Source organism: Monodon monoceros, unplaced genomic scaffold (assembly GCF_005190385.1).
Source record: "Monodon monoceros isolate NGI ecotype Baffin Bay Population unplaced genomic scaffold, NGI_Narwhal_1 Super_Scaffold_17, whole genome shotgun sequence".
Classification (NCBI taxonomy): Eukaryota; Metazoa; Chordata; class Mammalia; order Artiodactyla; family Monodontidae; genus Monodon; species Monodon monoceros.
The window spans coordinates 9,269,594-9,285,235 of NW_021703773.1; the positions used below are offsets into that span (position 1 = coordinate 9,269,594).

Consider the following 15,642-nt stretch of genomic DNA (forward strand, 5'->3'; position numbering starts at 1 on the left):
TCCATGGTCGACGCCGCATCCCGGGCGCCCGCGGCCCCCCGTACCGAACGGGAAGGAAGCGAAAGGCGAGAGGCCCAGAAAAAAAAAAAAAAAAAAAAAAAAAAAAAAAAAAAAGGCCCTCCTTTCTGTCTGTCTCTGAGCTTTCTTATCACTTATAACAGCCCTTAAAGGCAAATTTACACTGCTGAGAACCAAACCTTCACTTCACTACATCACAAACTTTTACTTATAGTACACCTATTAGTGCAAATATACATGTATAATAACATTTACAAGTAATATATTGGGGAGCATATGTTCAAAAATTTTATTGATGGGGTGAGTGATCAAAAAAGTTTGGAGATTCAATCCTGGGTTTCGGCACCAAAAAAATAAGTTTGGAGACGAATGATATAACAGGTTTGAGATACAGAACTCTATGTGATTAATGGAAACAAAAGCATCAAGATTATTAAAGCTATTCCTTGATAGGATATGACAAATGATGAGGTAAATGTCTGTTGGTGGAAGAATGGTAAGCAAAGCAAATAGCTAGAATTACTGAAAATGTGAACTTGTCAGGAAAAGCTAATTTAAAAGCATAAGAATACTCAGCCTGAGTGAGGTCTCATGAGGTGGACTGGCAGACTGCTCTCTATGACAAAGGCTGGAATTTCCTGACTAGATTCTCCGTGGATAGCAAAATATTATCATCACTGCTCACTACTTCAGTAACAAAGCTGACAAGTTTACTTCAAAGAAACCAATAATCCCAATTAATCCCTATTAATCCCTTAGCAGCAATTTCAGAACCCCAAAAACCCAGTTTAAATGCCTAATATGACCTGAACTGACATGAGGCTCCTTAAAAAAACATTTTTTAAATTCCATCTAGTGTGGATTCATCTAGTGAAACATTGTTATATTTCACTGCACAGCTACTAGTGTGTTTAATGAGAATGCTCAAAGCTGGCTGAGGGTAATATGTAAAACATAAGATTGGCAACATACCAGAATTCTAAATGTGACCTCAAGAATTTCAGACAAGGAGCTGTGGATCTCTATTTAAGGTATTTTTTCTGTTCTCCATTACACATACCCCCAAAGTACCCACATTTTAACCTGCCCTGAAAGTCATAATCTTCAGATATGGAATATCAGATAGCATATGCAACTAATACTGTTGTCCATAATCTAGGGCCCGAATGGTTCACAGACAGCAGTGACTGAATCGTTCTCATGAGACCTGACTACCTGACTACAGCCCTACCCTCAATGAAAATACAGAACCTACGATTATCAGAATAAGTTACCTCTCTTCTTTTTTCCCTCCGTTCCACCTTCTTACTCAAAGGAACAAGTTTCCTCCTATGGGAAATAAAACACATGATCAGAAACCCCAATTACATGTTCTACACGTTCCTTTAAAAAAAAAGAAGAAAAAAAAGGATTGGAATTGATTTTGTAGGGCTCAGCTAAATATAGCAAGATTACATAAAATTTTCTAGATAGTTAATGCTATAAAAAGTCAGGCATTTTTACATATATGACATTGTTCATATACATGGCTGTTTCAGGATGCCTTAGGCATCCTGAAACTTCTGAGGGCATTTACAGTGCTAAAGATTAATGCTTCCGCAAGCTAAGAAAAAATAATTTTCTACAGAAGATTGACATCTCTAGCTTTCTCTGCAGGTCACAATGAATTAGGGCCTATCACTCCTTAAAGACGGCATGCAATTAATTCTGTGGATTTCATATCACTTAAAAAAGTAAGTTTTCAATGAACCCACAGTAAAGTTCTTACACTCCATTTCACATTTTTAAGATCATTTTCAACTCCCTAATTTTAGAATTCCCTCAGGGTTAAAAAGACAATTTTCTGAAGCTGATAATCAAGTTGTAGTCTACTGTTTTTAAAATCCTGCAAAATTAAAGGGCACAACTTTAATCTGTGGTAAAGCTACTGCTGCTTAGCAAGTCATAAAAAATTACCCAAAGTTGAACTTAACAGAAAACATTACTAGAGGTTTCACAATATCTCAGCTTCATAATAAGATGCATGGAAAGGTAATCTAAAAACAAATAAATGAACGATCAATACTCACTGCCGCTTTAGTGTAAGTTTTCTAATTCGAATTAGGTACTGGGTGATCTTGGTGAATCTCTGCTTACATTTGTGTCGAATGAAACGGGGCCAGTAAATTAGATTTTCATCTATTTGCTCCAGTGCTTTCTCATAGTTTTTATGAAGCCGGACCTGTTAAACAGAAAGGAAGCTTGAAGGGCAAGGGTCATATTAAGTCTTCGCTGTTAACGACACTTACGGGGCCTAATAAGGACGGCTCCAAGAATTTAAGGTAGACGTGGTCAAGGAAGTGAGAAAAGCATGTGGCCTTTTTGCTCTTGATCAATGGTCGTCATGATTTTATGTCCTAAGTCTTACCCGTTCCCAGAGACGCCTAGGGAAAGCTGCTCGTTCTATAACCTTCATATACAAGTAGCACTGTCCTGCAGGATAAATAGTTTTATTATTATTTACGGAGAGACTAAAAAATATCCTTTTAAAAGCTGTTGAGTACTTCTCTTGGAAGTTAAAACCGAGGAGTTACCTTTCTCTTCTTTGATAGTGGCATACTGACTGTTTGCCAGGGGACAGGACGACCGATTACACAGTCCAGTCAGGCTGTATTCATTTCTGCAAAAACTCTGAGTCTTGGTTCTAGAATGAGAGGAAAAGAGCAAAGATTATAAGATGGGATGCCAAGAGGGCAACTGACGGAATCTGTATCCAAGTTGAAAATCTAGACTCACCTTATTTTGAAGGAACAAAATTGCTTGTTTCCTAGTGTATCCCAGATAACCTGCAAGACAGAGTAGAAACCCATTTCAATTGCTCTTACCTAGCAGATGCCATATTAATCCAAGAGAACAATGCGCTAGGGCAGCACCCTGCTTTACTGAGGAAATGAGTCTTTGAAGAATGAGAGGACAAAGAAATGCTTTGTAAAATAGTCTGATTTATTTGTTTTTTACACAAATAACAGATTCTTGTAGGAAAAGTAAATACAAATTAGCGATAACCATAACCTTACTGCCCAGAGATACAATTTTGTAGTATTTTTTTTTTTTTTAGATGTTGGGGGTAGGAGTTTATTAGTTTATTTATTTATTTTTGCTGTGTTGGGTCTTCATTTCTGTGTGAGGGCTTTCTCTAGTTGTGGCAAGCGGGGGCCACTCTTCATCGCGGTACGCGGGCCTCTCACTATCGCGGCCTCTCTTGTTGTGGAGCACAGGCTCCACACGCGCAGGCTCAGTAGTTGTGGCTCACGGGCCTAGTTGCTCTGCGGGATGTGGGATCTTCCCAGACTAGGGCTCGAACCTGTGTCCCCTGCATTAGCAGGCAGATTCTCAACCACTGCGCCACCAGGGAAGCCCCAATTTCGTAGTATTTTAATTTGTATATTATACCAACTAGCATGCCTACATGTATATTTTAAACAATATGAGATTATATATATAGTAGTGACTTTTTTTTTTTTTTTTTACTTAATGTGTTCATTATGCATCGTTATCACACACTACTAGATTTTTGGATATACGTACCACACATACCATGATTTTATCTCATTGACAAGGAAGATCCTCTGTTGCTATCCTCCACTAACTCATATGCTCTATATTCATTCAGCATTTATTGTACACTTAATACTTATGTAAGACACTGACATTTCAAAGTCCTGACACACAGGAGGCACTCAGGCACGTGCTGAATGAAGGATGGTACAATCCTTAAAAAGCTTTTTCTTTCTAGCTACAGAAAAAGAGATGTAAACAAAGCATCACAAAGCAGCAATCTAAATGCCACAGTAGAGGTGTGTAACAGCATGAGAGCCTTTGAGTGAGCTGCCTGGATGAAGTGGGAAAGGCTCTGAAGTAGTTAAAGGGAAAAACACAAAGAAGCATTAAAGAATGGAACAACATTTTTGGAATATTACAGGATGTGTGTTTGGCAGGGGATGGTGGGAAACAGGTAAGAGGAAATGAAACTGGAGAAGTAGGAGCTAATTCTAGTTTGTGGCTTTAAATATCATCTCCAGGTTGATGACTCCCAAACTGTCATCTCCTGGTCAAACTTCTCTTCAGAGCACCAGATTTGTATATACATGCAGCTGCTTACTTGACATCTCCACTTGAATGTCTAAAAGGCATCAAACACATTCACAGGTCCAAATGGAGCTCTCAATTCCACACCTCTCAAAAGAATACTGGGTTCCTTCCCTAGTCTTCCCCACCTCCATAAATAAAACCACCACTGAACGGTTTGTTCAAATCCAAAAATCCCTTGATTTTTCCCTTCTTCATTTCATCCATAACCAAGTCTTGCCGGTTACAATGATAAAACAGATCTCTAATTCATCCATTTCTTTTCATGACCACTCCCACCTTAGTTGAAGCTACTTTCATCATGGCTGTCTCCTTAGACAGCCTTTCACACAACCAGAGACATTTTCACAAACGTAAATCAGATGTCACTTCTCATTTAAAAAAGCCTTAAAACACCTCCTCCAAGACTCTACATGATCTTGTCCTGCAAAGATACCCAACTTCACTCCCTACCTTTCTTCCCTTGATTTCTATAACACAGTCACACTAATGTCCTTTACCACATTCCTTCTCTCTTACCTCCAGATCTTTGTATTTTACTGTTCTTACTGCCCAGATTGATTGCTTTTCCCTCAGCCCCCAGTGGCGGTTCCTTCTCATCTTTTAGATCTCGCCTCAGATACCTTCTATTCAGAGAAACCTTCCCTAATCAGCCCTATCCGCATCAACCCGATGTTTCTTTCATAGTAGTAGTACACGGTTCAACTGTATTTAATTTGTTCACATGTTTACTGTCTCCCCCGCCAGAGCTACAGTAAAATAGAGGTCTTTTGCCTGGCTTAATAACAACCAAATCTCCAGTAATTACTCTTGGCACACTGTAGGCGCTTGAATATATCTCATACAAATAACTAAACGAATAAATCTAGGATGCTTCCAAAATTTTGACGCGGGCAGAGAGTGGAGCAAACGTAAAAAAAACCTAACACAGGAAAAGCAGGTTGAAAAGTACCGTGCACATGGTTGAAAAGGATGCTTAAATTTGGTGTCTAAACTTCACCGTACCGTCCCCCAGGCCGCCACCCACCCCCTACCCCGCCGCCTCCCGAGTCCCCAGGGGACCATACACAAAGTCCTTCCTTGCTAGTCACCAAGGCCTGGGTACGCCGACCCTGGGGGTTGAGGTGGCGGTGTCCTGACCCCTTAACCCTGAAGTGCCCGGGTAGACACGTGAGGGCCCCACGCTCGGAAATCAGGGCTCTGGAAGCCTCGCTTCCGGAGCCACCCTACGCTAATGGGCCAGCTGAGTAGGTGGCTTCTGAGTCTCCTAAAGCGAGCGAGACACACTTCATAAAACCCGGGTGGCAGCGCAAAAAGACTCACATCATCTGACTGCATCTTGTCAGCGGTTCAGCGGGCAGAGCCTGGCCAGGGCAGGGAAGCAACCATACTGCTTCCGGAGAATCACTTCCGGGAATCCCAGTCTCGCCTATCGCGAGAGTTCTGAGTTTTGCAAGGGGAATTACGCGGCGCTCCTTGACTGAGGAGCGGTCTAACTTCTGCCTGCGCTGCCAGGTCACCGCCGCCACTGGATTGTCACCGCACGTTCGTACCGCTTAGGTTTTGTCCCCGGCTCCCCTTGGGACTGTAAGCCCGGCTAAGGGCTCGTGGGAGCGCGCGCAGGAGCCGGCGGCATTTCGAAGGGCGGAGGCCGAGAGCGCCGGGAGCGCCCCTGTCCATCGAGCGGTTTGACGGTCCCTGAGTGTTAGCCGCCGGCCCCGCCCGCTGGGCCTTCCCTCCGCGGGGCGCGCACCGCCGCCGGCGGGGCCTCAGCTCCGGGCCGTCGGGGCTGCAGTGTTCTCGCTCCTTCGCCGAGTCTGTGGACCTCAAACGCGGGCTTTTTAGACTTAAGACCCTCGCTTCCGCACTTACCCCCCCCCCCGTTTGGTGTGGTATTGGGTCCTGACTTTTGAAATTCCTGGGTCAGATATTCCCCCCCCTCCCCGCTTTTTCTTTTGACAGGGGAAGAAGAAAATCTTTACTAGCTCATACCGTTTTTCAAAAGAAAAGCCACTTCAATACCAGTAGAGTAAGAAAGGCACAATCCCAGAATAAGGATGGCCCTTAGTTTGCATATCACATTATAAAATAATTTAGTATATCATAAATAGTATAATTTTGTTGCATGCAGATGAAAACTAGGCATTAGAACCACCCTGTTAGAAAGCATTGATTTAGCACTGGTTTGGGGAGCCAAATTTAGGTTATAAAAACCAACTTCAGTTTACTAGATGTTTTGGGGCATGTCAGTCAACCTTCAGCAAAGCTGTTTCCCATTAGAAAAATGGGTGTATGCAAGGACTACAGGTATTATTGTAACAGAGAAGCACAAATGTGACTCCATATTGGATCTGCTGCTTTTACGTTCACCTTTGTATTCTCTTGCTTTTGCTACAGCTTAATAACTAAAAGAATGTTGCCTGTAGCCTGAAATATGCGGGAGAGCCCATCCTCAAGGCTCTGACCTTTAAAGGTGTAACACTTTCCCATTCATATAGAGATAAAAAGTTGCAGAGCAGAGAACGTTTGCCTTGTTGGAGGCTAATAGGAGCATCCTGACCTGACCTAGTGGACTGGCTGCAAGAACGAAGAATTATGGCCCCAAGAAGTTTGCAGCAGTCAGCCACACCCCTTCCCCTTTTAGTGTAAAGAAAGCCACTATCTTCTCCATCCGCTGGCTTTCCGAATAAAATTGCTCTTCCTTGCTTCAGTAACTCATCTTTTGATTCATTGGCCTGCCATGCAGCGGGCAGTAGGAGCTTGGATTTGGTAACAGTATGTTAAAAGCATAGTTTACATTGCTTCGTAAAGAACCAGTGTGATGGTTGTCACTAGCCTACTGCCTTATGCAAGGCTGGTTTAGAGACCAGAGGAAAGTCATACTAGAAATACCCGTACCCTTTTATTTTAGTAAAATCAAGTTTAAAACTGGATTGGAAGTTTGGAAAATGTGGAAGAACTCAAAAGCTGGATGAGACTCACCACCTGGACTACAGCACACTCCCCGAATTAAGTAGGGGAAATAGTGTGTGTTTTCAGTATGATTTACTATAACACTCCGTCCCTGCTCACCACCAACAGGTGAGTCCCGTAAATAATTTTTTTTAATTGAGGTGTAATTGACATATTACATGAAATGTTATGAGTAAGATATTGGAGATTGTAATGCAAAGCTGCCATTCATGATTTTTGTGTATAGTGAGTTGGCTATAGTATTTTACTATTGTCTGTTTAAAAAAAGAAAACTTATATCCCCTTTCAACTTTATTTTATTTAATTGGTACAAATTGTGTGTATGTGTTTTAGAATACAGACTAATTCTGATTTTTTAAAAAAAATCTACTCTCAGCAACTTTCAAGTTTGCAAGAGTATGATTAATTACAGTCACCATGCTGATTATATGTTATATATATATATGTATATCCCCATGACATATGTATATATATAATCTCCCCATGACTTAGTTATTTTATAACTGAAAGTTTGTGCCTTTTGTCCCCCTTGGAGCATTTTGCCCCCATCCCACCCCTCCCCTCTGGCCACCACCAATCTTTTCTCTGTATGAGCTCTGTTGTTTGGTTTTGTTTTGAGGTTCCATATGTAAGTAAGATCGTAGGGTATTTGTCTTTCTCTGACTTATTTAACTTAGCGTAATGCTCTCAAGGTCCATCCATGTTGTTGCAAATGGTAGGGTTTCATTTTTTATGGCTGAGTAATACTCCATTGTACATATATACTACATTATCTTTTTAAATTCATCCATCGATAAACACTTCGGTTGTTTCCGTATCTTGGCTATGGTAAATAATACTGCAATGAATATGGGAGTGCATACATCTTTTTGAGTTAGTGTATTCATTTTCTTTGGATAAATACCCAGAAGTGGAATTACTGGATCACATGGTGGTTCTATTTTTAACTCTTGGAGGAACTTCCATATTGTTTTCCACAGTGGCTGCACCAATTGACATTCCCACCAACAGTGCAAGAGGGTTCCCTTTTCTCCACATTTTCACCAACACTTGTGTGGGTGAGAGGGTATTTCATTGTGTCTTTGATTTCCATTTCCCTGATGATTAGTGATGTTGAGCATCTTTTCATGTACCTGTTGCCCATCTTGTGTGTCTTCTTTGGAAAAATGTCTATTCAGATCTTCTGCCCATTTTTTAATCAGATTGTTTGCTATTGAGTTGTATGAGTTTTTTTAATATATTTTGGATTTTAACCCCCTATCAAACATGATTTGCAAGTATGTTTTCCCATTTAGTAGGCCGCCTCTTCATTTTGTTGATGGTTTCCTTTGCTGTGCAGAAGCTTTTTAGTTTAGTGTAGTCTCACTTGTTTGTTTTTGCTCCTGTTACCTTTCCTTTTGGTGTCAGATCTGAAAAATCATCGCCAAGACTGATGACAAGGAGCTTACCACCTGCGTTTTCTTCTTGGAGCTTTATGGTTTTAGGTCTTACATTCAAGTCTTTAATCCATTTGGGGTTGATTTTTGTGTATGGTGTAAGATAGTCGTCCAGTTTTACTCTTTTGAATGTGGCTGTCCTGTTTTCCCAGCACTGTTTATTGAAGAGATAGTCCTTTTTTCACTGTATGTTCTTCGCTCTTTGTTGTATGTTAATTGACCATATAAGCATGGATTATTTCTGGGCTTTGTATTCTGTTCCAATGATCAGTGTGTTTGTTTTCATGCCAATAACATACTGTTTTTTTATTACTATAACTTCATAATATAGTTTGAAATCAGGGAGCATGATGCCTCCAGCATTGTTCTTCTTTCTCAAGATTGTTTTGGCTATTTGGGGTCTTTGTGGTTCCATACAAATTTTAGGATTGTTCTATTTCTCTGAAAAATACCATTGGAATTTTGATAGGGATTGCACTGAATTTGTAGATTGCTTTGGGTAGTATGGACACTTAAACAATATTAATTCTAATACATAAGCACAGAATATCTTTGCATTTATTTGCATTTTCTTCAGTTTCATTCATTAATGTCTTACAGTTTTAGTGTACAGATCTTTCACTTCCTTGGTTAAATTTATTCCTAGGTATTTTATTCTTTTTGATGCAATTGTAGATGGGATTGTTTTCTTAATTTCTCTTTTTGATAGTTCATTATTAGTGTATAGAAATGCAATAGGTTTTTGTATATTGATTTTGTATTCTGCAACTTACTGAGTTCGTTTTTTAGCTGTAACGGTTTTTTGGTAAATAAACTTGACTTGCAACCACCTTAGAAATGGCTTTTAACAAGTTTTCCTCCTAAAGAGTGAGGACTTCAAATGGAAATGCAGAATATAGAAACATCCTCAAAGTGAGACATATTTTTTAAAAAATAATTACAAGTAATACAAGAATGCAGGCTAGCTTATTTTCTAAAGGCTATTAAGTGAGAAGTAAATGTTTTCTTTCACTCCTTTCCTTCCAAAAGCCTTTGGTTAATTCATCAAATAATTTGGAGTACCTGCTATGTGCCAGATACAGTTCTAGGTGCTGGAGATGCAGCAGTGAAAAAAAAAAGGATCTATGCTCTCATGGAGCTTACTTGGTAGCGAGGAGACAGATAGTAAGCAAATAAACAAATTATATGACGTGATGTCAGGCAGTGGTGATGTTATAAAAAAAAATAATAAAGCTAGGTCAGTGAACAGAGATGGAAAGGATGATGCTCTTTTAGAATGGGTAATCAGAGAAGGATTCAGAGGAAATGATATCTAGGGAACCTCAGTGAAGTGAGGGAATAAGTCATATGAAAACGTATGAGTATCTGTTAAGGCAAATAAAGAGCAAATGCAGAGTCCCAGAGATAAGATGCTTGGAGTGATCAAGGAGTAGCACGGGGAACGTGTGGGCCAGAGGGTGGTGAGAAAAGGGGAGAGAGAAAGGACATGAGACTGGGGAGCAGACTGGGGCCAAATTAGGCACAAGTGTAGTCAGCCTCGCCTTCACAGTAAAACAAACTGGAGGCTTTCAAAAATCCTGACACCAGATTTCTACTTCAAAAACTTTGTTGAGACAGTTTTTTTAGTGGAGAGATATATTATGTTCAAGACTTGAATGTTTCACTATCATTAAGAAATCTGTTCTCCACTGTTTGATCTATAGATCCGGTGCCTTCTAAATCATAATTCCAATAAGATGCTTATAGAATTTGACAAGCTGATCGTGAAGTGTATATGGAAATGCAAAGGATCTAAAAGAAATAGAAAAAAATATGTATGTGTAGGTGTGTGTGTGTGTGTGTGTGTGTGTGTGTATACAGACATACGCACAAACACACACATAGACCAACAGAGAAAGAATGGCCAAGCAAATGGCACCAAATGTTAACAGTGGTTGAATTTAGGTAGTTAGAAGGTAGTAGGATATATTTTTAAGGTATGGTTCAGAAGATTTGCAGATGGATTGGATGTGGAATGTGAGAGAAAGCAAAGAGTCAATGATGACTCTGCCATTTAGGGTCTGAGCAGCTAGCTAGGTGACCAGAATGTGCTGGGAAGTGTGCAAATTTGGTGGGTGGTCAGTTTTGGACTTGTTAAGTTCAAAATGCCAAATTAGATATACAACTGAAAATGCTGAAAAGGCAGTTAGTATACAACTCTGGATTCAGGGGAGAAATAGCACTATAGATATACATTTGGAGTTCATTAAAACCATGAACCTGGTGAGATCACCTTAGAGCTGTAATGTTGACCTTTTTTTCTGGGGTGCTCCCTAAAATAATTTTGGAAAACTGTGTGCTCCATCACACATTATTAAACTGATACCTAGGAATTTTCATCGTAAATTTAAATAGTTAAAATTATGTAATTTATGGTATATTATAAACATGGACATGTTAGAAGATTACATTTGGATTCTTGGAACCTAAATATCATAGAGATTTGAAAACAAAAATCTTTAATTTAAAAAAATGGAATAAACCCTAACAGTCAGAAATATTATATAGTTCCCCTTCTTCTTGAACAAAAATATATTCTATTTCCTCAACAGAATTTTATCCTAATGTAATATATTTTTAATCTTGTGAAGTGCTTTATTGATTATACTATCATATTCCCTACCAGAAATATTGTTATAAATTGAAATAGTTTTTTAAAAATATCCTGTAATCTTAAAGCTCTATGTATTAAGAAAAAAACGTTATGGAATGAGTTATCGTTGCGATTATTATCAGTAGAAAATTGACTAAGACACTTCTGTTAGAACTTTTCAACATGTCTCATATGTCTCTTAAATTTTATTATAGTCAGTTATATATTGCCCTCCTTTTTAATGGTTCCTAGACCATTTTTCCTCCCCACAGCCCTGTGAAACTTGAAACCTCTGCTCAGCATCTCAGCATCCTTTCAGCTACATATTTCTGCTCACCTTCTAGGCCTTTGGACTGCCACCTTCAAAATGTAGGTTCCTTGAGGGTATAAGTGGGCTCACTGCTCTGGCTTTCCCTTCCCTTCAGGATGTAAGCCTGGCAAGTGTTCATATTTTGTCATCTTTTCATCATATTCTGTCAGCTTTAACAATTGTTCTTGGTAGTAGGGTGGGTCAGAAATAAGTTAGACTACTTTGGAGCCTTTCATGATAATTTTTAACAATGGCAATATCAACCACCTTCAAGGGAGATAGCTGTCCTGCTACAAAACACCTAATTGTGAGGCATGGAACAGATGAACAAGGTGAATACCATTTCCTGACAAGATATCCAAATTTATTTTAGGGCTTCCCTGGTGGCGCAGTGGTTGAGAATCTGCCTGCTAATGCAGGGGACATGGGGTCGAGCCCTGGTCTAGGAGGATCACACATGCCGCGGAGCAACTAGGCCCGTGAGCCACAACTGCTGAGCCTCCACGTCTGGAGCCTGTGCTCCGCAACAACAGAGGCCCGCGCACCGCGATGAAGAGTGGCCCGTGCTTGCCACAACTAGAGAAAGCCCTCGCACAGAAACAAAGACCCAACACAGCAAAAATAAATAAATTAATTAATAAGCTACCCCCAACATCTAAAAAAAATTTTTATTTTAAAGATATAGTATTTGCAGCAATGTGCAATGGCACCAAGTTTTAGAAAGAGAATAGTGGAACAGAACAGAGAACCAGAAACATTTCTACTCATAGAAGGAAAGCCAGTATATGACAGAGGCGGCATTGCTGATTAGTGCAGACTGGATGAATTATGAATAAGCTGTGTTGGGACAATGGGTCATTCATGTGGAAAAAGATAAAATTGGATATTATATTATAAAAATTTATTTCGTAGAAGAATAAAGACCTAAATGTGAAAACAAAATATTAAAAAAGAAAATAGAGGAGGATATCATTATGATCTCAGTGTAGAAAAAGATTTCTTAATTAGGATACAAATAGCACAGACCATAAAGGAAAAGATTAGTAATTATAACCTTTCACAAAAATGAAAGGCTTGTGGGCATTAAAAGTCATAATAAAGGGACTTCCCTGGTGGTGCAGTGGTTAAGAATCCACCTGCCAATGCAGGGGACACGGGTTCGATCCCTGGTCCGGGAAGATCCCACATGCCGCGGAGCAACTAAGCCTGTGCGCCACAACTACTGAGACTGAGCGACACAACTACTGAGCCCATGCGACACAACTACTGAAGCCTGCGCACCTATAGCCCATGCTCTGCAACAAGAGAAGCCACTGCAATGAGAAGCCTGCGCACCACAATGAAGAGTAGCGCCCGCTCACCGCAACTAGAGAAAGCCCACGTGCAGCAACAAAGACCCAACACAGCCAAAAATAAAAATTAATTAATTAATTAATTTTTAAAAAGTCAAAATAAAATGAAAAGAAAAAACAGGGACTATAAGCAATTTGAAATGTATATTATTGAAGAAGAATTAGAATCTTGAACACATGATGAATTTCTACTAATCAATAAAAAAGAGAAACATCAACAGAAAGTGGGCAAAATATGCGAATAGGTACATCACAGAAAAAGAAACACAGATGGTCAATAAACACAGGAAACGATGTGCTCATTCTAACTTATAATTGTGAAACGTGAATTACAAATATAACTAGATACCATTTTACATCAGCAGAATGTCCAAAGTACACCCCATCAATCATAAAATCACAGATGGAGAGGATAAACCAAAATTCTTATTCTGATATGATATATACAATATACACAACTCCACTTATGAAGTATCCTCACCAAAAACCAATTTGATTTTGAATCTGATTAAGTTTCATGATTTAAATATCATTCTGCGTGAAATAGGAGGGATGTAGGAATATGTTGGATGACATCATAGCCATGTGTTGGGAAAGGTCATCAGAAAGACGTGACCCCAGGTTTGGCCTTCAAACTGGACCCGGGCATTCAGCGGCTGCTCACTCCCTCCCTGTCCTTGAAATGTGCCCTCTGCTTGCCTTCCCCAATCTAGAAGCTGCCCAGGGACACAGCCTGGAGACAGTCATGCAATGTTGAGACCACATGGACTGTGTATATGACCAAGCCCAGTTAAACTTCTGGGTAAACTTGTAAGATTTGGTGGGTGGGTACGGAAATCTACTTGTCTTACAGCCTCCGATGTAAGTTTCTTTGCTTATTGAACCTGCTGCCCACCAGTCTGGAGCAGTCTGCCTCTTTGGTTTCTCCCTTCCCTGCTTGTGGTGGCGGTGGTGCTGGGGTAGGGTGGTGATTTCACGTTTCACCCAGGAAGCTCCCTGGGAGGCTGCAAACCAACAGCGGAAGAGTGAGCCAGGAGACCAAAGAAATGGGCTGTAGGAAAGAGGGATCCACAGGGGGAGATCTCAGGTGGGCCCTCCACCTCTCCGTGGGCAGGCATGGCCGATGTGTGGGATGCCTGTGGGCCAATGCATGAGTACGGGGGCGCCCTGAGAACGCCGGCTGCTGCCACGTGCTGTTTAAGGAACTGTGCAGAGTGCCCTGTGACAAAGAAGGGAAACTTGTGGCTGCCACCGGAGGCTGACCTCTACTGGGGGCAGTTCGGGCTGGGCATCGATGCCCAACTAGAGGCTGAAATGAAAGTTAAAACGTTAAAGGAAGAGCTGAGGTACGGAAGGATGTGCAGTATCCACTGCTCTGCTAGCTCTGGGCTGACACACAGGGTGGGAGAGCAGGTTGGTAAGTTTAGAGACCTGAGCTTGTGAAAAAACCTGGTTAGGATACCAAGAGGTGGAGTTTCTAGGAAGAAGAAGAAAAAGAGGAGGATGTTGAAGTGATTGATGAGAAAAGAACAAAAAGCCTCTTGCCATCTGACTCCTAATACAAAGGGAAACTTTAAATAACAATTACCCCAAAGCCTAGGAGAAAACTTACATTTGTTCTCTGTCCCTTGTGGTTGTAAATCTTACTGTGTTTTTAAAATGTAAACACCCCAGGAGTTAAACAAAACATTGCCCATAGATACTAAAAAAAAGGGGGTGGGTGAGTGGATGGAGGGCTTTTTCATAAAAGTTCTCTTGCCAAAATCGATTTGTAAAAGAACTAAGGTTTTGTTTTGCTTTTTTTGTTTTACAAAGCTAGTAGAAATAATAAGGATGAAAAAAAATCAGTGTATGTAAAAAGTAGAATGTGTGTTTCTGGTACAAGAAGGGTGAGATGCACTTCTGGTAAAGAAAATAAAATGTGTTTTGTTTTGTTTTTAGATAAAAAATGTTGCACAACGTAAAAGCTGAGAATTATGCTTTATTGGAGGACATTAGTGAGGAACTGTTGCAAAGAGGTAAGGGAGGAGCCTAAATATAGGAGTTTTTGCAACAAACAAACAAACCAAAACAAACACACAAAAACTATGTAGTCAAACCTCAAAAGATTACTGCTAATCACAAAAACAGACATCTCAAGTTAATATTTTAGTGCTTTTCTATGTATGGGAAAATGCAAGCGTCTGGGTTCACTGAAATTTTTCCACTGATATGCACTTAACTATCTAGGGCCAGTATCCTGTTTTTTCCATTCTGTATTCCCCTCAGGGTACACCATCAGGGGTGACTGTGGTAGCTGATGGACTGATGGTGGGGAACATTTGTTGTTTACTGGAATGTCAGACATCTTTTTGTCCACAGATATAAAGGACATGTTTTAAATTAAAAAGATAATAATTTTGTCCTAAAATAAAATTATTATTTCAAAATTTAAAAAGATAAAACCTAATGAGATATAAAAAGTTACAAAATGTTTATGGAAATCACAAAAGATTTGTAAAATCACAAGTTTTGTAAAAATCAAAAGATTTGTGAAGGAAAAACCTTTAAAAAATTTATTTGTGGCCAAGCTAAGATTAAACTAAATTATTTAAATTTAAGAAAAAATTAATGTGAAAAGTACATGGTACAAAATTAAAATTTGGTTTTCTCTCTGTTAAAAGAATAAATTTTTCTTAGATTATTACTCTGCTTTTTAAAAAATTGTGAACAAAGGTTTTTCTTTACCTTTAATATAGTCTGCCTGGAATACAAAGATTTTGTGTTTAAAAAATTTTTATCAGCTCTTTAACC

General features: G+C 39.7%; 2 protein-coding genes across 19 annotated transcripts in view; one reads left to right on the forward strand and one right to left on the reverse strand.

Moving 5' to 3' along the window:
• MAK16 (MAK16 homolog) overlaps positions 1-5,559 on the reverse strand; it is a 12,777-nt gene extending 7,218 nt beyond the window's left edge. Inside the window, exons 1-6 of one of the 2 annotated variants that reach the window (XM_029226520.1) lie at positions 5,470-5,559; positions 2,794-2,843; positions 2,592-2,701; positions 2,426-2,490; positions 2,088-2,239; positions 1,293-1,347 (exon numbers count right to left, since the gene is read on the reverse strand). In XM_029226520.1, the coding sequence (XP_029082353.1) occupies positions 1,293-1,347; positions 2,088-2,239; positions 2,426-2,490; positions 2,592-2,701; positions 2,794-2,843; positions 5,470-5,484 (447 nt within the window). In that variant the 5' untranslated portion in view covers positions 5,485-5,559. Of the gene's footprint in view, positions 1-1,292; positions 1,348-2,087; positions 2,240-2,425; positions 2,491-2,591; positions 2,702-2,793; positions 3,140-5,469 lie in introns of those variants that run through there. The other variant, XM_029226519.1, reaches the window with a different exon arrangement.
• Positions 5,560-5,617: 58 nt separating this feature from the next.
• The window catches only part of FUT10 (fucosyltransferase 10), a 293,328-nt gene continuing 283,303 nt past the window's right edge, over positions 5,618-15,642 (forward strand). For all 17 annotated transcript variants that reach the window (XR_003794123.1, XR_003794124.1, XR_003794122.1 and 14 more), the window contains exon 1: positions 5,618-7,227. The gene's annotated coding sequence lies outside the window, so the exon portion shown is untranslated. The remainder of the gene's footprint in view (positions 7,228-15,642) is intronic.